The sequence below is a fragment of the Stegodyphus dumicola genome, chromosome 12 (assembly GCF_044657685.1).
Source record: "Stegodyphus dumicola isolate Sdum_Otavi_A_Nest chromosome 12, ASM4465768v1".
In the NCBI taxonomy this organism is placed as follows: Eukaryota; Metazoa; Arthropoda; class Arachnida; order Araneae; family Eresidae; genus Stegodyphus; species Stegodyphus dumicola.
The window spans coordinates 5,474,415-5,502,091 of NC_140779.1; the positions used below are offsets into that span (position 1 = coordinate 5,474,415).

General features: G+C 33.3%; 1 protein-coding gene across 1 annotated transcript in view; it reads left to right on the forward strand.

The window, feature by feature from the left end:
* The window catches only part of LOC118197442 (uncharacterized), a 576,327-nt gene that overhangs the window by 16,358 nt on the left and 532,292 nt on the right, over positions 1 to 27,677 (forward strand). The window contains exon 5 of the mRNA XM_085827453.1: positions 20,219 to 20,476. Coding sequence (XP_085683579.1) covers positions 20,219 to 20,476 — 258 coding nt within the window. The remainder of the gene's footprint in view (positions 1 to 20,218; positions 20,477 to 27,677) is intronic.

The following is a 27,677-nucleotide window of genomic DNA, read 5'->3' on the forward strand; positions in this document are numbered from 1 at the left end:
GACGAGCGCCGATGGCCGATATTTGACATTATGTGCACGCAGGAATAGAACCACTACTCTGATTCTTCTTAGATCCTCCCTTGCTGCAGCCACCGGAAGGTTGGTGTCAATGTCAACTGTGCGTAGAAGGCTTCACGAAGGTAGTCTGTATGCCAGGGTTTGTATGGTCCTTAAAAGTCCTTAATTTTTTCAAAAATGATTTTTGGTCCTTAAAAGTCCTTAATTTTGGCCAAAATGAATAAACGGTCCTTAATTTTGCTCATTTGACATTTCTTATCATTTCTAATGATTGCCATTCTATGTGTGAATTGCGATTTCTCATGAATATGGAATTAAAATTGCACGGCTCTTAACCAATCTGTTGGTCGATTTGCATAGCAAACGATAAAAAAAAAAAAAACAATTAGCTACCCGAACGAAAGTATCTGTATCTGATTGCCTATTCACCCAATCTTTCGAAACAGGTGTTACCCATAAATTTAGGCAGATTGTGACGAAAGCGTGAAGTCAAAAGTTATTTAAGAGGCGAAAGTGATGATGAAGGTGCTCTAGAAAAAAAAAAGGGGGGATTCTGAAAATATTTGCCAAAATTAGAGCAATCCCAACCTGGAAGGCCACAACCCTTCCGACGCCAATAGGAACGAGATGCCTGGAAAGTGCATTTTCAATAAACTGTGGCTTCATCAAGCTGACTACGGAGACTGGATATTTATGGATGACAATCCTTATAAAGCTAAATGTGGTCTTTGTCTGAAACAAATTGAAATTTCTTTAATGGGAGAGTCAGCGCTGAAAATTCACATGAAAATTAAGTTTCGTTTTATCATTTCAATTTGTTTTTACACGGTTTTGCTTAGCTTAATTTCTGTGTTTGTTTCAATTAATCCATAAATTAATTTTTTATCACCTTCTACGGAGTTTATTCTCTTTTGCACATACTATATGTTTGGGATATCAGAATTATGAGTTTATTTCTGCAGAGGGTCTGTTATCGATTTCGCGGGAAATCTGTTGGCTCCATTTTGATTTTAGGTCGCCAAGGGCAAATTCGGTAACGCTAGCCAAGAAAAAGTGAAGTTCGGAAATAAGTTTTGAAGCTTCAATAGACAATTAAGTATTTGGTTTAATCCTATGCTGTTGATAGTAATGCATTATTTTTGCTAATGGCGATACAATTATTAGTTGAAAACAACTAACTAATTAAAAAAAAATTAATATTTTTAAAGCTGAAAACAACTAATTGAAACTAATTTTCCTGAATTAATTTCATGAATTATTAAAGTTATTGGGTAGAAGTTTAACTGAAAATCTGCTTTTACCGATGGCTGCAAAATGTCCCAGCAGTTCAAAGAGCCATTGAAATATGGGATGACTTGCTACTGTACATTAAAGAAGTTGAAATGGGGAAGTTTAAAAAAAATTCATCGAAATCCTTCTCAAATATTTTGGAGGCAACTAAAGATAAAACATTTCTTATAAAATTAAATTTTTTTCTCTCTCTGTCGAAAATATTATTGCCTTTTCTTGAATATTATCACAGTGATAAACCACTTATTCCCTTTTTTGCTGAAGATATCTTAAAACTTGTAAATGATTGCCTTCAGCACATTAAAATTTTGAAATAGAATATTCAAAAATAACTAAAGCAGAAAATCTTTATAAATTTAATTTTAATGATCCAAATTGTTATAATGATAAAAGTAAAGTTTATTGGGGATTCATTGCTGAGCAGTTAATGAATGATAAATGCCGCGAGAAGGACATTTCACAAGCTGAAAGTTTTGCATTGAAACAAGAAGATCAACAATGTGTCTTAACAATGGTACAACACTTAATGTCTAAATGTTCAATAAATTATTCTCTTATTTGAAATGCATCTTGTATAGACCCGCAATTGATGGTAAAAAGTCCAGAAAAAGCCCAGAACAAAATGAAAATAGTTCTAATGGTATTAATGCAGAATAAATGTGTTTGACAAGATGATTGGGATGAAATTCTGCTGCAGTTTGGTGAGTTGCTAGACAAAGTAGTTAAAACAAATTTACATGAATTTTCTACTTTTGATCCTCAAAATCTTTCTCTTGACACATTTCTCACTTCTTATTTTCATGATTTTCACTATTCAGAAGTATGGAAAATAGTGAAAATGATTCTTATCTTGTCACATGGACAGGCCTCTGTGGAAAGGGGCTTCTCTGTAAATAAAGCAATTGAAATTGAAAATTTAAGTGACTCATCATACATTTTTCAATGCACAGTATTTGATTACATAAAATTTTCTGGAGATGTTCTTAATATCGAAATTAATAAAGAAATTAGATCAGCAGCAGCTTCTCTTCTAAATATATGCAGTATTTAGAAGAGCAAAAATCTTTAACTAAATCTGAAAATTCAAAGAGGAAAAGAAATATCATCGAGGAAGAAATTGATTATATGAAGCAGAAGAAAAAATTTCTTCAAAGGGACATTAAAGATTTTAATGAAGAAGTAGATGCTTTAGCAGATGAAGCTGAGACCAGCATGAACATTGATTTGTTTATCAAAGCAAATGAACTAAAAGTTAAAGAAAAGGAAATAGACATAAATAAATTAGATGTTAAAATAGCTGAAAAGATTTCAGATTTAAAAAAAGCACAAATGTTTTGTATCTTTTATTGTACAGTTTATTATTCTAGTATCTTTCAAAAAACCAAGGAAATAAATTGTATGTTTACAAATCAGTTATTTTAATCTGCAAAATATTCTTACATTGTGATTATAATAGTAGTTGACTGTGTTTAAATAGATATCAAATAAGTTAAATAATAATCACGTAAATCTCTAAAATAGTGACTGTTATTAGTGTAAAATACACTTATACATGTTTTTAAATAAATTGTGTTCCTAATTTAATGTTATCTACTTCATAACTTGTAGGGAGTTAGTTTAATTTTCAAAATTGTTTTATGGTAAGTATTAAAGTGAATTTAATAATAGTGCATAATACACAATTCTGTTAGTTTCTTAAAGTGAAATTACAAGCATGAAGTCGGTTGTATGGATAATTGCTTTATTCTATTCATTTTTTTGTTTGCTGATAAGTCCTTAATTTTTTCTTTGATGGTCCTTAAAAGTCCTTAAGAGTCCTTAATTTTCATGTAAGGAAATGTGTACGAACCCTGTATGCGAGACGAACAGCCATTTGTGTGGCGCTCACGTCACGCCATAGGAGGGACCGTTTGCAGTAGGCACGACATGTCTACTGGATGCCACTGTTCTCTTTACGTATGAGTCCAGGTTTAGTCTAGAAAGCGATAGTAGACGTTTTACCTTCGATATCAGAAGAATTATGATGGAAAATGAGTATACAATCAATTATCCAATGAAAGACATCTCGTCACGACACAAACAGTTTAATATTACAATTCTATTTACAAGTCTAATTAAGTGTTAGTTTTAGCTTTGACACCTCAAAGCAATACTCAGAACATAAATGGCATAAAATATTACTCATCAGTTTTTAAATACTCATGAAAAACATCTCAAAAAGTCATTATTCTCATTACTTAAAACGAAAGTAAACAATAGAACAAACTCGAAAACGTAGATGTTAAAACTTAACTGTTGCCAATCGCGATTTACTAAATTACATCAAAATAAAGATAATAATCAGGTAGAGGTTCAACTTCACATCCTCCCACCTAAGATTATATTTTTACCTAAAAAATTTAAATTTCAAAAGAAAATTGTGAATATTTTATAATTACAAAAAGAAAATTATAAGTAGTTCATAAGTCCAGTCTCTTAGGTACTTTGATTGTACGACCTGCTCTAGTCTTTTGAATCTGAGGTTCAAGTCCACACATGTTATCAAATACAGCTGCTTCTCATAATCTATCTTCTGGAGGAGCCCCAGTACAAGTTTCTAGGTTTTTTGCAGAAAATCTTCTACACACGGTGCATTGATTGATGATAGATCTCACAGTTTTACGAGCATTCAGAATCCAAAATCTCTCTTGTAGAATATTTATTAAAATTTGAGTACCAGCATGTGCATTTTTCTCATGATAGTATCGCACTAGTCTCTTGACAACCTCATGATTGAATGGAAGAATAGCTGGCGTTTTAAAGTCTTCTGTATCCTCACGAAAAGAAAGTTTAGTTTTTAGTCTGAAGATTCCACTTTGATCCTTTAATACTCCTAAAATTCTTAATTTCTCATCTTTTTCATTCACAAAACAATCTTCTTGAACTATTTTAATCAATAACTTCTCAGCCTCAAAAATTTCATCAGAATCAAGGTTTCCATGCTTTCTCACTGTTTTTTCAGTTCGACAATTGGAGGTGAATCTTAGGATCCAGGCAATTAGATTAACTATCCTTTTGTATTGGGAAAAGTGTCTGTAATACCAGTCTCTCTTGGTAACCAAGCATGCAGAAACTAAACATTTAGTTACAGAAGAAACTATGCTCTTTTTCTTTTCTCTAACAATCTCAGTCTGATCTAAATTTAAGTCACCTTTAGGCCAATCTTCTTCAGGCAAGTAAAGCCAACTTGGACCTAACCACCACTGAGATTTCAATAAGGAGAGAGCTGAACAACCTCTACTCGTAAGATCAGCTGGATTCATGCAACCAGGAATATGTCTCCAAGAATCTTTATTTGTTAGTCTTCTTATTTCCTTCACCCTATTCTGGACAAATACACTCCAGGCTTCTTCTCTCGTTATCCATGATAAAACAGTAGAATCAGTCCAGAAGTAAACTTCTTCACTCTGTATCTCGGACAAAATCGAGGACGAAAGGCGAGACGCTATAGTAGCTGCAAGTAATTCTAATCTCGCGATAGTAGTTTCTTCTTTTCCAGTTGGTGTAACTCTACTCCTGGCTTGTATCAGTTGTACTTTAGTAGAATCAAAAGTTTTTATACGAATGAAAGCAGCCACGGCATAAGCATGCTTACTGGCATCACAGAAAATATGTACTGAAGTATTTTCACTCGTACTCCTTGAACCAAAATATCTTGGAAAATGGATCTTTTCCAGATAGTCAATATCTTTCAACCATTTTAAAAATGTAGTTCTCGTACTGGTATCAACTTTTTCATCCCATGTTGTCTTCTGCTTCCAAGTTTCTTGAAGTAATAACTTAGGGATAAGGATAACAGGACAACATATACCAAGAGAATCAAACAATCTATGAGCTGTAGATAAGATTAAGCGCTTAGTCACTTTTTCAAAACATAACTCTTTTATACTACCAGTATTTATTCTTAGAGTGTCAGATTTTTTATTCCATATTAAACCGAGCACATTTGTATCAGCAGAAGCATCAGCATTAATATCATTGAACTCCCACCCTCTAAGCTCAAATTTTCTCTCAGCCATTACCTCAGTTGATACACTAATAAAATGATTGAGTTCTTCATTTTTAACACAACTGACACAATTGTCAACATAAAAACTATGCATAAGTTTTTGAATGACACCTTTCATATATAAGGATTCACCGGTTTCTATTTTCTCTAAAACAGTTTGTAGGTGAAGCTGAATAGTAGAGTTTAGAAGAAAAGGGCTACTTGCTACACCAAAAACTACACGGCAGTGCCTGTACACTTTCAGTTGACCATCACTATCAAGCCATAAGAACCGCAAAAAGTCTCTATCAGTAGGTGAAACACTTATTTGAAGAAAGGCTTCTTTCGGTATCGGAAGCAATAACACCAATCTTTTCTTTTCGAAAGCGTGTTAAAATACTCGGAAGCTGTTCTATTAGATTTGGGCCTTTTTCTAAGCAGTCTTTAAGACTAGGAAATCCCTTTACTTTGGCCGAAGCATCAAATACCGGTCGGAGTTTTGTAGTGCTATTCTTTTTGATAACTTCTCGATGAGGAAGGTAAAGAACTTGACCTTGATAATTTTTATCAGCCTCTTCAGTTACTCCCTCTTCTAGCCATTCCTTGAAAATATCTCCATAAGCTTCATAATTAGACTCGATTTTAAGACGTTTAACAGTTTTGTTCAGTCTTCTCTCGGCTAAGTCAAAATAGTCTGTTAGTGGTGGATGATATTCCTACCAGGGCAAATTAACCTCGAAACGATCATCGACTATACGAACTGTATTTAGAAAATGTAACCGAGCAGCTTCTTGTAGTTCAGTCTGGTTTTTCTTGACTGATGGGTCAGTGATCCCAAGTGTGTCCAAAGTCCATAGATCTGTTATGGTCTCCACAGTAGATAACAAGGATGTAACGAAGAACGATGATGAAAACTCACTTTTCAAAGTATTGGGCATTCGTCCCATAACTGACCATCCAAATTTGGTCTCAATAGCTACGAGACTACAAGGCAACTCACGACGACCCCCTGTCATGAGTTTTCCAGCTACATTAGCCCCAATAAGAATCTCAATAGGATTTTGACAATCATCCACAATATTTATATTACAGGCTGCTAACTCTTTCAGACAAAGCTTGTTGACAGTAGGTGGCACTGACTTACAAATAATTTGTTGACTAAGAACTTTAAAGTTGCAACTATAATTCCCATGCACACTCGATAAATATAAAGTGCTTGCATATCCCTGAGTCCTTCCCTCCAAATAAAGAGTGTTGTAAATATTCACAACTCTGAGGTTCATAGTTCATTTCTTTAGCTGTACTTCTTAATAAATATGATCGCTGTGAAGCAGTATCGATAATAGCTCTTGCGACGCGTTTTTTCCCATTACTTCTAATTATAACTTTGAATGTTTGAAGCATTACGTCCAGAGTAGAAGATAAATTGGAAAGAGCTTGATCCACTTCAGCACTAATCTCAGTTTTCTTTTCAACTTCAGGTGATTCTTTGTTTTTTGACATAGTTATTTGGTGCATCTTTCTACACAGAAGAATATGGTGTTTTTTTACCACAACACAAGCAACCAACTTTCAAGTTACAATCCTTGACTGAATGTCCAGATTTCAAACATAAAAAACACTTGTGAGATTGTTGAACCAGTGACTCCCTCTGCCTTAAAGGTATTTTTCTTACTTTTAGACAGTCTCCAGAAAAATGTGAATTAGAACAGAATATACACTGTTTTGATACTTGAGATGAAGTTAGAAGGTCTGTTGCACTAGGTATATTTGAAAACTTTCTACTCTTACATTCGTTCTCTATTACCTTTTTCTCATAGGAAAGATTATGTTTTACTTCTGCTTTTGGTTTCGATGTGTTGAAACTTTGAGAGGCTAAAAAAATGTGTTCTTCACCTTCAACTTCGGCTTGTAAAAATTCTAAAATGCATTCTAAATCACTTTTCTCAATTATAGTTTTACTTTCGTCTGAATCATCTAAATTCACTTCTCGAATTCTACGATGAGCGGATCTATAGTGCTGCCAAGCAACAAGAGTTTCTTCGGGTAATGATGATTCAACTAGTGGAAAAAGCATTGCAGCATATTTTCCCTAGTAACACCTTATAATTCAAGTGATCGCAGTTTACTCTCAAGTTGATCGAACAATTTTCTTAATGAATTTTTAGAAGTGTTCTGTTTTTGAAGAACTAATACTAATAAGTCTCTGACATATACCTGAATCAATAGTTCCTCTCTGCCGAAACGCATTTTCAGCTGTTTTAAAGCTTTTTCGTAACTATTACCCCTGCGGGATAGCTCTTAATTAATTCTTCAGCAGGACTGCCTTTTTCCATTGCTTGAGATAAATATGAAAATTTATCGTGAAAATCGATATTAATGTCCTCATCAATTTTTTGAAACTGACCCCAAAAGTATAGCCAATTTTGTGTACTACCGTCAAAAGTAGGTAATTTTATTTTTGGGTAACGTAATAAAGTGTTTGGCTGTGAAACAATGTTCAATCTTTCATTTTTAGAAGATAATTGTTCACTCACTAGTGTTTCTAGCTTCTGTTTTAAAGATCTCCATCGATCAATATACATTTCTGACTCATCTACCAGATTCTCTATTTCGGTATCGGAAGTATTTTCAGAATACAACAAATGTTTATATTTCTCTTCACATTCTATCATTAATAAAGCTTTCTCTTCAATTAGCTTTAATTTATTAATTTTATCAGCACGATTTAATTTGATTTCTTCCTCATCAAAAGTATTACATGCTCGAGTAAACAACCTTCTAAGTTGCTTTCTATCTTTCAAAACGATATCCATAATGCACAAAGAATAAAAAGAAAATATAAAAATATTTCTTCACTCACTCTTAAAAATGCAGCCGTGTCCTGTCGTTGGACGCCAGATATCCCGTTTTACCTTCGATATCAGAAGAATTATGATGGAAAATGAGTATACAATCAATTATCCAATGAAAGACATCTCGTCACGAAACAAACAGTTTGATATTACAATTCTATTTACAAGTTTAATTAAGTGTTAGTTTTAGCTTTGACACCTCAAAGCAATACTCAGAACATAAATGGCATAAAATATTACTCATCAGTTTTTAAATACTCATGAAAAACATCTCAAAAAGTCATTATTCTCATTACTTAAAACGAAAGTAAACAATAGAACAAACTCGAAAACGTAGATGTTAAAACTCAACTGTTGCCAATCGTGATTTACTAAATTACATCAAAATAAAGATAATAATCAGGTAGAGGTTCAACTTCACATCCGTTAAAGAGATGCATATGGAAGAGGCAGTGTCTGTGTTTGGGGTGGCATTTCTTTGGGTGGATGCACAGACTAATTCTGCAAAGAAGGTGGGTTGTATTTAAAGCAGGTGTGCAGAAGAATGTTATTCTAGGATTTCGAGAAAAGGGAACAAATTCTGGTGTTAGAATGTATGTCTCGATCCCAATGAATTTGCAGAATTAGGAGTCAGATCTTTTCTCTTTCTGTAGTTATTTGAAGCTGTAATTTTGAAATGAGCATCCAAGACTTTGCTAAATTGCATTTGCTTGACTTGAAATCCAGTTGATCTAGTGTTCCATTTAGCAGTGAATATAACTTCTTCCAAATGAAACAAACACAGTGTTGGTTTCAAATTCAGAGTAATTCAATTTGTGAAAGAAAATGGAAATTTGTCCATGTCTCCAGGGTTCACCCAAAGTGTTAATGGCCAAGTTCAAATGGGAGCAGCTTGAGCATCCACCCTACAACCCATATATGTCACCCTGTGATTTCCATGTATTTGGTCTGCTAAAATGCATCTCAGAGGAAAGCACTTCAACTCACACAATAAGTTGAAGAACACAGTGGAGGACTGGCTTCTGCCACAGCATTAGATATTCTGGGAACAAGGAATCCTTCAGCACGTAAAACAGTGGGATAATTGAGCTCAGACCTTTATTGATTACTTGTGAATAAAGATCCCAACAGTGTCATTTTGTCCTTTTCATTGAACATGCCTCATACTTTCTGCTTCGTGATTTGTGACATACAATCGAGTATGTCATTTTTCCACGTCACAATTAGACATTCTAAGAAATCTCAAAATTAGCATGTGAAATATATTTATTTTCACATTGTATAAATTTTTATTCAGAGCATCCTTGTAATAAATTAATAAATCATTTTTTATAAAAGAAATAGAAATGCTTGCCCACATGCATGCTCAGAAATAACCTTAAAGCAGATAAGTTAAGATTCAACAAAGAATTTTACATTCAATAATGGGAAATTGGGTAGTTTTGAAGATTGCCAAATTAGGAATGTCCATGACTATTTCAGGGAAAACATATTAATTACTTCAGTTTTTTTAATTACTTAAGCATGAAAGAAAATGAAATGTTCTAATACATCTTCAAGAGGTGAACACATTTAGCATATTACCATTTGTTTATTAATAACTGCATTCTGTCAGAGTTCATATGATCCTTAAGTTTTCTTAAAAGTCCTTAAGTTTTTGGAATCCGTTTTTGGTCTTTTAAAGTCCTTAATTTTGACCAAATTGGGCAAGAGGTCCTTAATTCTAATCATCTGAAATTTCTGTCTGTTTTTACGACTGACATTTTGAATTCAAATTAGCATTTTTAACAAATATTTTTGGTGATTTATTGATGAATATAGTTATCTTTTGAATGGGTGAATAGGTTCATGGATTATAATTTGTTCCTATTTCTAATATAAACGGTGGGATACTCGAATTTCTGAGCAAGAACTGAAACATAAGCATTTCGAAATTATTTCAATTTTTCTAATGTGTTTGGGTCTCATCCCAAATAACACACACTATAATAAATTCGCTGGTTCTTTACTTTATTAATTCTCATAATTAATTGTAATCACTTATTAACTCATAGCTGTGACCAGCCCTCGTACACTGTCGATGGCGATTCTCAAACTCGTCTGATCATAACATTACAGATGCGCATGCACGGATTACACTATATACGCGAATATGCCGCCCCGCGTTGCAATGCGTAGCATTCAACTTTTGTAATTAAGATATAATATAAAGAAATTTAAACAAGTATAATAAACAATTTTGAATAAGTACTATTACATGAAATCATTATTATAATTAGACATTTACCATATACATCAGCGTATAACTTAAAACAATGCAATATAACCTTTCAGTTACATAATGACATTTTATGTAAAGCACATTCAATACTACACAATAACGATAAAGACAATACTCATTTTTGTATTGGTAAGACACATAATTTGGTAATTGGTCGTTTGAAAGTTCCAGTTTGAGTTTTTACATTGCACACGCGAAGCTTTCCAGCTTTACCATAAAATACTTTTATTATACAACCAACTGCCCAATTACAACAAGGCAAATTACCTTTAATTAAGACCATGTCTCCAACTTGTATATTGTTTTTACAGCTTCATTTAGATCGATTTTGTAAATGACTTAAATAATTGGAGTTCCATTTTTTCCAGATAATTTGTACTAATCTTGTGATCTGTTGCCACAATTTTAATCTGTTAATGTTAACTTCTGTGATATCTGGCTCAGGAATCGAATTATTGCTCTACCAATTAAAAAATGCCCAGGTGTTATAACAATCAATATCCGATGACAAGGGTGTCAATGGTCGGGAATTTAAAATTCCTTCAGTCTGAATCATAACTGTTAAAAATTGTTCAAAAGTCAATTTTGCATTACCTACGACATGTTTGAAGTGGCTCTTAAAAGATTTAACTCCAGCCTCCCAAAAGGCCTCCAAAATTGGATGATCTGGGAGGGCAAAATTTCCATTCGATATTCTCAGAATTCAAATAACCAGCTTAAAAGCTCATCTTGTTTGTTCACTAGTTTATTTAACCTCTTTAATTCTGCATTTGCACCTACAAAATTAGTAGCGTTATCACTAAATAGTGTTAAACTTTTACCTCTTCGTGCAAAGAAACGTTTCAAGGTAGCTATTAAAGCTTCAGATATAAGGTCTGTTATCAGTTCTAAATGAATGGCCTTAGTAACATACAAATAAATATACACACATAAACTTTCTGATATATACCTTTTCTCTGGTTTTTGTACTTAATTAAAAATGTGCCACAGAGGTCAACTCCAGTACAATTAAATGTAAGATTAGCTATAATTCTTTCCTTTGGTAAATCACCCATGATTTTCTGAGCTACAATGGGATTAGCTTTAAAACATATAATACAATTTTTTACAATTTTTCTACAAACATTTCTACCACTTACAATTCAAAATTTTTGTCTTATATGATATAACAAAGATTGAGAACCCACATGCAAATATTTTAAATGATAGTAATTAACTATTAACTCTATTAATTTATGTTTAGAAGGCAGAATAATAGGAAATTTTTTCTCGTAATTTAAATTGCTATTTCTTAATCTACCTCCAACTCTCAACAGTCCATTATTGTCAATGAAAGAGTTAAGATTTTTAATAGAACTATCTTGGAACAATACCTGATTTTTTAAGACCATTTATCTCATTTATAAAATACTCACCCTGCACTAATTTTAATAAAGCTTCTTCAGTTGCTCTCAGTTCTCCCACTTGTAAATTACCTACCTTCTTTTGTTCTTGCTTACAATTCTTACAAAACCTAAAACAAAAACTTATAATATGAATTAATTTTAAATATTTATTGCAATTCAATAAATCATTAAAAAATTATTCATATTTAAATTTAAACATGTTGATAGTTCAGAATCAGCAAAGTTTTTAAGTTCATTACTGTCCTTTTCAGTAATTGCTTCAGGTATATAGGGCACTCATCCTTCATTAAGAAGTCAGACCCGTTCCACCACAGTTGACTTAGTAGCAGTCTTTTGGCAAGCATACCTCAAAATATGAGATCTGATGGGTTTTCTTTGGAAGCGATATGATGCCACTGTGCAGTTTCAGCCAGATCCTGTATCTTTGAAATCCAGTTTGCAACAAATGTCTTAAGCAGATGTGGCTCTTTCTTGATCCATAACAACACAATCATAGAATCGGTCCAAAGGTGAATAGCACTAAACTCAAATTTTAACGATGATTTCATTTCATGCATTAGTTTAGCTAATGGCACTGCTGAACAAAGCTCAAGTCTTGCTATTGTAGTCTTCTTTAGGGGGGGACACGCTATTTACTGCACACCAACCTCACTGATGTATGTTTTGTTGCTGATGTGGCTTTACAGTAGATAACTGCTCCATAGGCGGCCTCTGAGGCATCAGAGAAACCATGTAACTCAATCTTGATTGTATCTGGTAGTAAAATACATCTATGGACTTCAATGTTGTTAATTAGCTGCAAGGTAGTGGAGAATTCTTTCCATTCTTTAGCCTCCTTTTTTGGCAGAACATCATTCCAGTTTAGGCAAGCAGTAGTGGTGATATAATGAATCTTGCTAATTATGATTTTACTTCTGATTTTAAGCTATGCATTTGACACAAAAACCTACCTGCTATATACTAAACCTCTAAACTGAGCAAGTACGTGACAAAATGAGATGACAAAAGGAGACATAAAAGAAACAAATCAACATAAAACTAACTGTTAGTAAAACATAAAGAAAACATCACTAATCTTCTTTCAAATATGTCCAACTATTACAGTACAAAGTCCGTAATTCGGACGTCCATTATTCGGAATGATCTATAATCTGGACCTCAAAGCCACAAACTTTTTTTTTTTTTTTGTATGCTTTACGCATGCGCGTTTAATGTATAATGGATAGTATAAGCTAGGCTAAAATTATCTTTACTGATTCTAAGGCATTTCAGTTAATGTTGCAGATTGCACTGTTTCTTAATCTTCTAATTGGATCCGGCTTATTATTTTTTGCAGACTGTTAGAGCAATTTTATAAAAAATAAGCTTGAACTTTCGATTATGTCAAAAGGAGATTTCAATTCTGGAGCTGCCAAAGGATCTACAAAGTGAAAGCATGTTTTGATGTCCATCAAACAAAAAGTGGAATTGCTGCAAAAAATGGATAAAGACATATCCGTCTCAAAATTATGCGAGGAGTCGACATTGAAAAGTCGACTGTATATGACATAAGCAAAAAGGAAAAGGAACATTTTGAATTTTTTGTGAATTCCAACACCACACCTGCAATGAATAACAGAAAAAGGGTTCATTATGCTAAAAGTGACGATCATGACAAAGTGATGATTGAATGGGTCACACAGGGTCGCAGCGAGGGTGTGCCATTGACGGGTCTAATGCTAAGGCTCAAGCCAAAATATTTCATGAAGAACTGAACTTAAACACTGAGTGCACATATTCAACAAGTTGGTTAACCAAATTTAAAAATCTCCATGGTATTAGAAAATTAAAAATTTCAGGTGAAAAAGCTTCAGCTGATACTGAAGCTGCTGAACAATTTGCAGATGAATTCATTGAACTCATTTATAGTGAACAATTATCTCCAGAACAAATTTACAACACTGATGAAACTGGTCTTTTCTGGCAATATGTACCATGTCGGCTATTTAACGACCATAAAAAACGACGCTATTTGCTCCCTAAGTGATCAGGCTTCAGCAGGTTCCAGGGGACATAGGTCCAGAAAAAGGTTATCTCAAGAAAACTTAAAAGAGATTTTTGATACTGATTTGACCAATGCTGATGTATGTCGGCTATTTAACGACCATAAAAAACGACGCTATTTGTTCCCTAAGTGATCAGGCTCCAGCAGGTTCCAAGGGACATAGGTCCAGGAAAAGGTTATCTCAAGAAAACTTAAAAGAGATTTTTGATACTGATTTGACCAATGCTGAGGAAGACGAGCATTGAGTCTACTAGATGAATTTAGTGACATTTTTGACTTTAACAGTATTGCGAAAAAATCCCGATGCAATTCGGTGAAGTACAAAATGGATACAAGTGACAGTGCACCAATCAAACAAAGGCCATACCGTGTGTCAGCCACTGAGAGGCATGTGATTGCAGACGAAGTGCAACGAATGCTAAAAGAAGATGTATCCAGTCGTGCTTGTGAAGAAGAAAAATGGTGAATGGTGTTTTTGTGTCGATTACAAAAAATTGAACAAGGTAACTAAAAAGGACGTCTATGCATTACCTCGCATCGATGATGCTTTGGACTGCCTGGCTGGTGCAAAATTTTTCTCTATGATGGATCTGAAGTCAGGCTACTGGCAAATAGATGTTGATGATAAAGACAGAGAAAAAACAGCTTTTGTGACTCCAGATGGTCTCTATGAATTTAAAGTCATGCCGTTCGGATTATGCAATGCTCCAGCCACATTTGAACGGATGATGGACACGGTACTAAGAGGTCTCGAATGGAATATTTGTCTTTGTTACCTCGACGATATAATTGTGTACGCACCTAATTTTGAAGAACATCAAAAGCGTTTGAGGGAAATACTGAAATGTATCCAAAGAGCAGGACTGACGCTAAATTCCAAGAAATGTTCATTCGGCAAAAAGAAACTGACTATACTGGGACACTTAGTCGATCAACATGGGATATATCCCGATCCACAAAAGGTAGAGGCTGTAGCAAAGTTCCCTATTCCGAAAATTATCGCCGATCTCCGAAGTTTTCTGGGCTTGTGCTCCTACTACCGACGATTTATCCAAAATTTTGCAGATATCGCAAAGCCCCTACATGACTTGTTGCAGAAAAATGCAAAATTTTCTTGGAACGCGTTACAGATTGAATCTTTCGCAATGCTCAAAAGGCTGCTGACCAGTGGCACTGTTTTGGGACATTTTATTCCAGACACAGAAACCAGGATACATTCTGACGCTAGCGGCTATGGTATCGGTGCAGTGCTGGTTCAGATCCAGGATGGCAAAGAAAGACCGATAGCCTATGCATCCAGGTCCCTCACTGCAGCTGAAAGGAACTATTCCACCACCGAAAAAGAATGCCTTGCCGTCATCTGGACAATTAGTAAATTCAGGCCATACCTCTACGGAAAACCCTTCACGGTAGTCACAGATCACCACTCTTTATGTTGGCTGGCCAATGTTAAGGATCTATCCGGAAGACTTGCATGGTGGGCTCTCAGGTTGCAGGAGTACAACATAAATATCGTCTACAAGAGCGATCGGAAACACTTCGATGCAGATTCACTATCGAGAAAGCCTCTTATAGAGCCAATAATTGAGAACAATGAAAACATCCCTTTCTTTACAGCAATCATAGATTACGGAAAAGAGCAGCAGAAGGACAAACGATTAAAATCCATCATTACAACTCTCAAGAGAGGTGACGCATATCAAAATTATCAAATAAAAAATGGTATACTGTACAAAAGAAGCTATGATACTAGGGGACAGCAGTGGCTCTTGGTGGTACCGAAGCAACTTCGTAGTGAGGTTCTAAGAAGTCTTCATGATGCTCCAACTGCTGGCCATCTCAGATTTGCCGAAACTTACGACCGAATAAGGAGGAAGTACCATTGGCCAGGGCTATATGGAAGCACACGGCGGTATGTATCACACTGCCGAAAATGCCAAAGACGGAAATCACCGCCGCAACGTCCACCAGGACAGCTTCATCCGATAAAACCTCCTGACACACCGTTTACCAAAATTGGAATAGATCTACTTGGACACTTTCCTGTTACTCGAAATGGGAACCAGTGGATTATAGTTTGCACAGATTACTTTACCAGATTTGCAGTCACGAAGGCAATACCGACAGCTGAGGGCACCGAAACTGCCAAGTTTATAGTTGAAGAAATTGTACTGAAGCATGGTGCCCCCAAAGAAATGATAAGTGACCGAGGACACAACTTCCTATCCAATGTTGTTAAAGAAGTAATTCATCTATGCAAGACGTCTCATCTGCTGACGACTGCTTACCACCCTCAGACCAATGGCTTAACTGAAAGATTCAATAAAACATTGGCAAACATGTTGTCCATGTACGTAGACATTGAACAGGAAAATTGGGATACTATTCTACCATTTGTAACCTATGCCTATAATTCAGCCAAACAAGACACAATGGGATTCAGCCCATTCTTTCTCATTTATAGCAGAGATATCCAGACTAATCTCGATGTAATTTTCCAATACAGTATCGAAGATCCCGAAGATAGTTATGCGCAACATCTGATCACTAGAGCTGAAGAAGCTAGACAGCTTGCAAAACTCCACATTCTTAAAGTGCAAACCACAGACAAGCGCCGATACGACAAGAGACATTGACCTGTCAGCTACAACATCGGAGACTTTGTCTGGGTCTTCACTCCAGTACGAAAGGTTGGGTTATCTGAAAAGCTCCTAAGACGTTACTTTGGACCGTATCGAATTACACGACAGCTGTCTGACGTGTCGTACGAAGTAGAAAGTATGGAACAAAATAAGAAACGACGGAATTCAAAAGACATCATTCACGTGTTGAGGTTGAAGCCCTATCGTTGATTCGAAAGTACAACTAGACGATGAAAGAAAGCCCAATGTTTCCAGGAGACCTGTTACAAGAAGCCAGACCAGATCGCAGTGGGACGCTGCTTCTTCCTAAGAAGGGGGAAATGTAGCGAAAATCGCTCTTTTCGACCGAGCTCCTCATAGCTTAGCGGAGAAGGCGCAGGACTCGAAACCTGAAAGTACGGGTTCGGCAAGATGCCTGATAATTGGTTTTTATTTAAATATCCTTGTTGTTAATGTTATCTTATTTATGTAAATTTCCTTCTTATTCTTCCAGAACATTCCAAGTCTGGAATGTTTTAGCATGTTCACCAGCTGTATATAAGTAGCTCTTCATTCAGTTCTAGTTAATAAAAAGTCTTGAGTTTAGACTTGTACTTGCCTGTTCATTTGTAGGATCCCCTCATCTACGCAACAATATGTACCACGAAATACCTTGGCAACCTCTACAGAAAAGGCTCCAACTGGTGTCAAAGATTCCAAAGCGAAACTAACAATTTTAGCATGCGCAAATGCTGCAGGAACGCACAAGTGCAAACTTTTCATAATCGAAAAACATGTACTACATCGAGCATTTAAAGGAGTAACGATTTTCCCCGTTATGTATTGCGCAAATAGAGCATGGAAGATAATGTATCCGTATTAGTATTCTTTCCAAATTGTATGTCTATCTTTCAGCCTATGGATATGGGAATAGTGCGCGTGCTGAAATGCAGATAGTAGCATTTTAAAAATCTATGTTAAATTTCTTGAACAATAGCAAGACTATTCGAGACTTTTTGAAATTTTTTAGCATAATATCTGCTGTGTGGAGCATCGCAAGATCGTGGGAGGATGTTTCTCCAGAGAGGTTAAAAAATGCTTGGCATAATTTATGGCCAGCTACCATATTTCATGGTGGGTACAATGAAGATGATAGCCATGAATTTGAAGGTTTTCAGACATCGCAAACTAAAGGTGAAATTTTCCAGTTATTGGATTTTAAAAAAAATTTGGAGAAGCAGTAATAAATGAAGATGATATAACAGAAGTTTTTCGTTGTGACGATAATGCCCCAATCATCAATCAATTAATGGACGGCGAAATCTGTAGTATGGTGTTCTAGATCCAAAAAATACCGCTTCTGATAGTGAAGAAAGTGACAGAGAGGTTATTGAAAACGAAAAATTTTCGTTTGACAAGTTAGTCGGTATTCTCGACACAGCAATTACAGGACTTGGAACAGTGGAACTTTGTAACTGAACAAGAAATTATGTCTGTTTATAGAATTAAAGCGAAATTATTAGCACAAAAATCGAATTTGTAAATTTTGATGTCCTTTAGATCATAATTGCTCTTTTTTTCATAAATTACAGTTTCATATTTTTAATTGTATAATTTCTGCATGCCATCTTACCAGATTTAAATTGATGATCTATAATCCAGAATCACCGAAGTCTCGACGAGTCCGGATTACGGACTTTGTACTGTATAAGGTTAAAATATTTAATGCTACCTGATAAATTTTATAAAGTTGATATCTATGCTCAAATTTGTTTTATGATTATGTTTATTAACTAATGTGTAATAATAATGCATTCTAATTGTGAATCTATTTATTCTTAGGATGGTATCACAAAAGGGAAGTTCAGGCATAGTTAATATCTTTAATTGAATTTATTCAGTTTCCATTTGATGATGGGTCCTTAATTTTTTTGTTAGTGGTCCTTAAAAGTCTTTGCAGAAATGTGTATGAACCTGTCTGTGCATCATAAACTAAAATAAAGTGCATTATTTGCATTATAAATTAAACTAAAATAAAATGCATTTTGGACATTAAAATTCATACTGGACACTGTTCTTATAATAAAAATTATTGAAATCATCATATAAATTTCTCCCTTATAGGGGGAAAAAAAGGATTGAAAGATTTTAGCTTCATGTGATTGTTATAATAATGATTAAAGTAATTTACATTTATGTAATATATCGAGGTAACATTTTCCATTTTGTAGGAAATTTTCTTTTTTAAAAGAAAAAGAATATCAAACCTAAAATGCAAAAAATTCAATAGATAACCCAAATTCCTTTTTTTAAAGTTTTTAGAATTTGTATAATATTTGCGAAAGTAAAGAATGAAATGTATTATGATGACATTTTTTATCAGTGCATTTTGATTCATATAATGTTCATAAAAATAATATATGAAAAATATGAGAAAACATCGATAATATCTGCAGTTCTTTCATTCATAATTTTTTTGTTACTTTTCCGTTTTGCCAGCACTAATCTCAACAAGCAGACTTTATTGGCGACAACGCACAGTATACACACAAAAAAATTTTAACAAATGTTAGTTCTAAGAATTTTTTATTTTGAAGGCATAAACATTTTAATATTGTTTAAAATTTTGTAAAAAGACAAATAAATTTGTCAAAATAAAGACAATAAATTTGTAAAAAGACTTTTATTTAAGAATTTACTATGCTTTCATGGTACAGCATTCTGATTTGCTGGTTCATAACACGTGACCCCAAGTGATCTCGTCTCATGTAAACTATGCTACAAAAATCTAATTCTCTCAGTAATTATCTACATTAATTTCAAGTTAAATCTTAATATAGAATAGAAGTTTAAATGCAAGAATCATTTTAATTCGTACGAATAGCTTACTCAGAATTTATGTAAAGCTGCAGTGCTTTACTTTGCTAGTGCATTCTCATTAGAATTGATGAATTTAACCCTTGCTTGACTTTTCTATATTTTCGCCTTCGGGCGAGCGATGTGATTGCATCCTAATTGACTTAAATACCGCGAATTGCCTTAGAGCATAAAATTTAACTATCTGGTAAACATTCTATGTAATTGTATGCCAGTATTGAAAGAAACAATCAATCTGATAAGAAATGGCAGCGACTTGTTTTGAAAATGAGATGTGAAAGGTTACCAGCGAGGATATTCCACTGGTAACTGATATTTGGCATCATTTGTACCATTATTGTCAAATTTATCACATGTGCCGGCAAAATGGAAAAGTACATTTTTTTGGGGGGGGGAAACAAACACATGCAGAAATACCATGACTTTATTTTACCAAAAGTGCATCTATATTTTTGGAGGTGAGCTGCCTGGGTTGTCAGTAGAGAATGTCATATGGCAGATATTGTTTAGTCATTCACTCATACAATACACTATATTGGGAAATATTCTTTTCAGCAAAATTATGTAGTGAACAACTGTGATGCAGTAATTTTTGTGTATGAACAATGTTATTCATCTTTGCTTTAGTATTTTATTTCACATCTATTCATCTATTCAACAGTGGTCTTTATCTCACATCTGTTCTTCATATGTTAAGAAATTTTTTATGCTAAATTTCTGAAACAAAGAGAATATATTAATAAACATTTATCTATTTTTATAATTAATTAATGCATTTTTTTGGTATTCATTTTGAAAGGTGGAAAAAGGATCAATAGATACAACTGAAATGGAAAATAAAGCATCATTTGAAAAACCATCTGTAGAGAGAAAAGAAACACTTGAGAATATTTTAGAAAACAGAGAAATAGATGGTGACCTAAACAAAAGAAGAAGCAGTACTTTTACTTCATCCATCACAGAAAATGTTGAAGATGAAAAATTTTTAAGTTTTAAAGTGTCAGATTCAGAGGTACAGCAAAAAGATACGAGCTCTAGTGTGGATGCCAAAGATAAGGTAAATGATAACATTTCAGTGATAATTGTTTATATTAGGAAAGATAAAGTGATTAAGTTAAAGTATTGGAAATAAGAATATTTAAAGAAATCATTTATGTTGAGAAAGGAAAAACATAATAAAATCTTGACAATAAGTGTGGAATAATTGAAATTGCTAAAATAAGGTGACCATTATGACAATAGCAATTCTACCCAGATAGATATTCTGAATAATAAAACTGCTTGTCAACCAATGGTTTGATCGTGTATTTTATATGTTCAGAAGTGTGTTTTAATTATTACTTAAATTAAAGGTAAAGTTAGAGAGAAATCAGTATCATTAATAATTATTGTTTATTCAACACTCAATTTTTGAAAGTTTACATGACACAATGGATGACTGACAGATAGTGAGCAGCAATATGTTACTTTGACGCAGGCAAGTGGGGAAAGTGTATGACACATTCAGAAGAAACATGCGAGAGTTCAAAAAGGTTTTGGTTTCAATAGAAATTTTATTGAGTGGCTAAGAGGCATCTGCATTGCACAAGATCTTGTGATGCAAATTAATTTTGAAATGATGTAGTTTATATTGATATGTTATACATAGTTACTAAGGGTATAAATGGAAAGTACTCAAATGAAAATGAAAAATAAATAGGGCTATTGCCTGTTAAAATTAGAAGTTTGCTTTACATATTTTCATCTTACATATTCCCTCCTTCAACTCTGTCATTTATTAAACATACAAAATAGCACATTACATGTAATATAGAAGCAATACAAAAATATAATATTATATAAAGCAAAAAAAAGGGGGGGGAGCAAATAGCGACTGAAAACTGTGTGGTAGATGCATCAGTTAATGAATGGATACTAAAATATTTAAACTTGTTTACATAGCTACAGAAAATCCATACAAATACTGATTGTCAGGCAAAAATCTCATATTGATTTAAAATTTGATTTGAAATAATGAAATTACTATAACAACAGAGGCAGAACCTAGTGTCGAATGAAGCATAGTGTTTCTCAATCAAACTTATAAAATATTTCTCTCTGTCTGCTTAAATGTTTCCATCAATATACACAATGCTTGAGCAGATTGTAATGTGATATCATTAATCACTTTATCTATAATTTAAGTATATAGGGAATAAAATACTAAATCTAAGTTTTTAAAAATATATATATATATATATATATATATAAATTTGAATTTAACATACTAACTATTTGTAAAAAGCAAATTTAAAATTAATTAAATTTAATTGAAAACAAATAAATGATTAATTATTGCTATGAACTAATCTACAATATAATTTAAATTTTGAGAGCATATGTAAATCAAGTGCAAGTATCAAAATCCATGAATAAATATATAATTTCAAAAAATTTTTTAATCTTAAAAATTAATTCAATTCATGTTTCATCATCCATGTAGGCAAGTGTGAAAGTAAAATTCCAAACCAAAAGTAAAACCAAATGTTGTGAATTACTAAAAGAAATTTAAATAAGTGGAATTTTGATAAATTAGCAAGTAAATGACTAGAATTAAAATTTAAAAAAATCTGATGTGTACACCACGACTTCCTTGTATGGAATATTAAATTATACACATTTATTCTTGCATTTCATTAAAACTTATTAGATTGAATTAAATCTACTTCGTTGATAGCACAATAGAATAAATGCACTCTTTAAAATTAACTATATTTGTTTACTATAGCGACACTCTGGCGCTAGGTTCACTTAAAAGCGTTATATTTCATTCATATTATAACCCAGAATGCACAAAATTTATATTATTTGAAAAATTATCTAATCATTACCACATGTTCCATTCAAATACTATAATAAAGATAGAACAATGTATAAAATAAATTAAGCAAACAAAACAAAAAAGAAACATTTTTTCACAGACGATTGAGTATTTCTCATTCAATTAATTCAGTTCTCACTTTGCAAGAAGGCAAAAATACATAAAAACTCAAAATATCTATATTAAAAATTACGAAGTAAATCTAAAACACTTATTTCCTCGAAAAAATTCCCAAAAAGATTAATCGTGACTTAATTCGCAATAATAAATGAAGGCATTATTTTTGATTTTGCGAAGCTTAGTCTCTCTAGATTGGCAGCAAATCTACTATTCTGCTGTTTCAAATGTAAACAAGCAATGGCTGTTATGGCAAAAAATATCAGGCTTAGCGGCACTTAAACTACTCTTAAATTGTTGATAATTCTAAAAATATTGCATACAGACCTTAACCGGAAGGCATAAAAACCTTAACCGGAAGATAAGAACAACATAATTCAATCATTTTTAAAGCAAAAAATGTACAATTTCCAAACATATAAGAGTAAAGAAACTGAGATCACTGAGCCGGGTAACAGAGTGGATATATATATAAATATATTTATATACGTTTGGTGCAGCCAATTGCAACCAAAATACGAGCTGCACATCTACATGTTATAGCAGTCCTATATACAAAATTTCAGCCTTCTGAGGCTACTCGTTTTTGAGTTACTGTTAGATCTATTTTAAAAACCTATTCTGTAAGCTTTTAAGTAATGTAAAATGTGTGTTCTGTTGCAAAAATGTTGCTAACTGTGAAGTATTGTAAAAATGTGTCAGAAAATGTAAAAATGCTACTGTAATGTTATGTGATGAAATGGTTGCAAACTATTAAGGATTGTAAAAAAGTTTTTTTGAAATAAGTACGAAAAAATGTTTTTGAAATAAAATTGAATAAATTTAATTTTAACTTTGGAAAAAAAATTTGAAAAAAAAAAAGAAAGAAATCTATTGTAATAGTCTTAATTAATTAAAACTGAATTTCAATGGGTTTAATCAAAACTTTTACCAAATACTGGCGAAAAGTAAGGAAAATTAGAAAAAGATAAAATCTTCACTGAATTCGGGCTATAATTAAGACATTCGAAAGGAGTTGGCCCTTCATTAGTAAAAGGAAAGAATCCAGTATTGATTAAATATACATTTTCACAAATTAATATTTACAATAAATATTTACAAGATAATCCCTTAACTCTTCAAAATCCTCCATTACCCTCCAGTTAAGGTTTAAGGTAATGGTTATACCATAAAGAGTAAAAAAAATTATAAAGAAAAGTTAATGCCTGTTTTTTAATATATAAATTAATAAATTGTGTTGGGACTTGGTTATTAACTTGAACATTAATTAGCTTTATTATTTCTTCCTTTAAATCTTCTATTTTAGTACATATATTTTTTATTCTGATTATTTGGCTATAAAAGTGTTACCTATTACTTTTCTAGAGATATTAGAGTTCAAATTAATTAGTTTAATAGTATTAAACTGGAAATTCCTCCTTTTATCATATAATTTAATTTTGCTGTGTTTAATTATGAGTAGATCTAGGTGTTTGATATTATCTTGATTAGTATTAGTTTTATTAAGTGTTAAATTATTTGGGTAAATTTTGAATTGTTCAAAAGCAGAATTATTATTGAAAGTTATAATATCATCAGTGTATCTAAATGTATTTGCAAATAACTTTAATTCATTCTTATTCAAACTTAGTTGGAATTTATATTCCTAAGCAAAAAGAGAAAGGTTACATATTTGTGTAGAACTGTTTGCTCCCATTAATATTCCTCTCACCTGCTGAAAGATCTTATTATTGAATTTAATGTAGTTATTAAATAATGCACAATTCAGGTAAGTTTCCCATCTTTTAATTCAAAGGATGTTAAGCATGCCAGGAAAAAGTTGTGGGAGTTGCATTAAACTAGTAAAAATTTCTTCTAATGGTAGAGAAGTATAAAGGTTTTCAAAGTCATAGCAGTTAATGTTTTTGATTTCTAAATTTTTAAATTTGTTGAGAACTGGAGTATTATTATAAATAATCCTACTATAGTTGTGTTGCTTGCTAACTAGTTGATGAATTAAAATACATATTTTTTAAGTTCAATTGCAAATATGTAATCTGTATTCATTTTATAATTATTTGTACCATTTGATATAAATCTAAATTTGAGTGGTGATTTATGGAATTAGGAAGAGCATATAGATTTGCTAATCTATTGTAGTTAGATGGTTGTGAAATTTGTAGTTTCTTATGAATTGCTTTTAGCTGTTTTGCAATGACATTTTCTTGTGTATTGATACGTTTGTAAGTAATGGCATTATTCAGTTCAGTATTAATTAGTGAGACTTAAAAAATTTTTCAAATAATGTTGAAATTATTACTGGCTTTGTCAATTTTGGTTATTACAAATATTTGTTTCATATCTTGCAATAGAGGATTGAGAAAATTCCATGGTAAATTGCTGTTAAATTCAATCTTTCAAATTCTTTGCTTCAATTTTTCTAACACTTCATGTTTCCAAGCCATAAAGGTAGAATTTGGAATATTTAATTTGTAAATAGTTTTAACTATGAACTCGTTCAGATTTTTTTCGAAAATTTTAAAACTGTTATTTTTGCCAATTTTCAGTACTGGTCTAAATTTTGTGACTTTTTCCATTAAATTTCTTAAAAGCTGGTTTTGAACTATTGTTAAATTGCCAGTAACAATATGTTTATGAAATTTGTCTACGTAGTCTTTGTATTGAAGCTCTTTGCAATATCAATGGGCTGTAGAAGCTAGATCATGGTGGTTAATTAGCAATTTGCTAAGAGGTTTTTGATACTTGAAAACTGGTGAGATTTGTACTTTAGTAGCTGGAAATTGTTGTTGACATTTTCTGAAAATTTTGCTTAACTGAATATTGTCATAGTTTGGATGTAGGAAGTTGATTTTGCAGTAATATTTATTGTGCTTGATGTACAGTACAAAGTCCGTAATCCTTACTCATCCGGACTTCGGCGATTCCAGATTAGGAGTTTTTTCGGATTATAGATCATCAATTTAAATTTGGTAAGATGACATGCAGAAATTATACAATTAAAAATATGAAACCACAATTAGAGCAATTATGATCTAAAGGGTATCAAAATTTACATGAAAAAAAAGCTTAATATTTATTTATTTACTTTATTAAATTATTTGTTTTCTTTCAATGTAAGTTGCTTCGTTTTTTGTGCTAATACTTTCTCTTTAATTCTATAAACAGACATAATTTCTTATTCAGTTACAAAGTTCCACTGTTCCTGTAATTGCTGTGCCGAGAATACCGATTAACTTGTCAATCGAAATTCTTTTGTTTTTAATAACCTCTCTGTCACTTTCTTCACTATGGGAAGCATGCGTGTGTAAACGCTTCACTGGCTTTACGCACATGTGTAAATGCATTATGCGCATGCGTAAGTTTGTTGCTTTGAGGTCCGGATTATAGATCATTCCGGGTAATGGACGTCCAGATTACGGACTTTGTACTGTATATATATACTGTATATATATATACAATTTATTCTTATGAAACAATATATATATATATACACGAGGGCTGTTCAGAAAGTATCAAGACTGGATTTATTATGAAAAACAGGTTGAGTCAATCTCCTTCGAAATATGCTCCATTGGCGGCCCAACGATGTTTTCAGTCCTCAAAACATTTCTGGAACTCCGATTTTGGGATGGCCTGAAGCTGCTGCGTCAAATTCTGTTTTATGGTCTCAATGTCCTGAAACCGGTGTCCTTTTAAGATGTTCTTGATCTTGGGAAAGAGGAAGAAATCTGGAGGTGACATATTTGGTGAGTAGGGAGGATGTGCTACTTGGATTGTTCCATGCTTTGCCAGAAACTGCTGCAAAAGATTGCTGGTGTGCGCTGGGGCTCCGTCATGATGAAGCATCCAGCCGAGTGGACACCCACAACACCGGTTGTTTTCTGCGAACAGCCTCTCTTAATCTCCTTGTGATGTTCAAGTAGAACTCCTTGTTCACTGTCTGGCCCTGGGGAGCGTATTCTTGATGAAAAATTCCATCTGTATCGAAAAACACAAGCAACATGACATTGATCTGGCTTGACACCTTCCGTGCTTTCTTTAGCCGAGGAGACCTGGGGCTTTTCCATTGTGACGACTGCTGCTTTGTTTCGGGATTGTATCCGTAAATCCACGACTCATCCCCAGTGATGATGAGCTTCATGAACTCCGGATCATCACTTGCACTTTGAAACAAATCAGATGAGATTGCCAGCCATTGGAATTGCTGATCCTCAGTGAGGAGACGTGGCACAAGCTTTGCAGACACTCGGCGCATGTTCAAGTACTTTCTAAAAATTTCATCACATGATCCTATGGAAATGCCACACACCTGTGCAATTTCTCGGACTGTTAAATGACGATCAGAGTGCCCACAGTCTACACTTGTGCAGTCTTGTTCTTATTGCTAGAGGTGAATGGGTGTCCAGAATGGGATCACTGTCCACTGATTTTCGACCCTCCTTGAATCGCCGGAACCACTCGAAAACCCGAGCACGACTAATCACCTCATATCCAAATGTTGTTTTCATCATCTCATAGGTTTCAGTGCCCATTTTACCAAGCTTAAAGCAAAAATTGATACATATTCTCTGCTCTGTGTTTTCAGGCATTTTCTGTTTTCAACGAACGCACGCAAATACTCCACATGAAAGAAGTCTGTGCGACTGAACGGCGCGCTGTACAGACAACCTGCTGGTTTTTTGCAAAACGAGGTCAAACATGCGAGTGCATGATGTGCACAGTCCCACCACTAGGGGTTTTCTGGAATAAATAGAATAAATTCAGACTCGATACTTTCTGAACAGCCCTCGTATATTATTTTATATTAAACCCAAAGGGGCGTTTTTTTAACGTTTTGTGTGTTACCTTTATTTATTATATATCATGTTCTTCGCACTTAAACATAAAATTCAATTCAACAGCATTATTGCAAAATAATTTTGAAGGAGGCAGACCTTTAGAATTTTCGATACACAGTCTCGCACACTGGAGATAAATCCCCCCCCCGGCACAGTGTTTCCATTGCTCGCTTTGAAATCAGTGAGTTTCCTAATGAAAAATTCTTCAAAGTTTTATAAAATATGAAATTGATAATTAAGCAAATTCCAAATTTTGGTTTTCAGATGCCCATATTCGGGTGGAGATATACGTTATTCAAAATTTGATGGGTCTAGGTACCGTTGTTTTATCACAATGCAAGAAACATGCATACTTTTATGCCGATTCTTCATTATTTAATTTCTTTAAATTTAATACAGGAAGATAATATTTGGTGGCAACAATCTGAAAAGTGATTCAGACT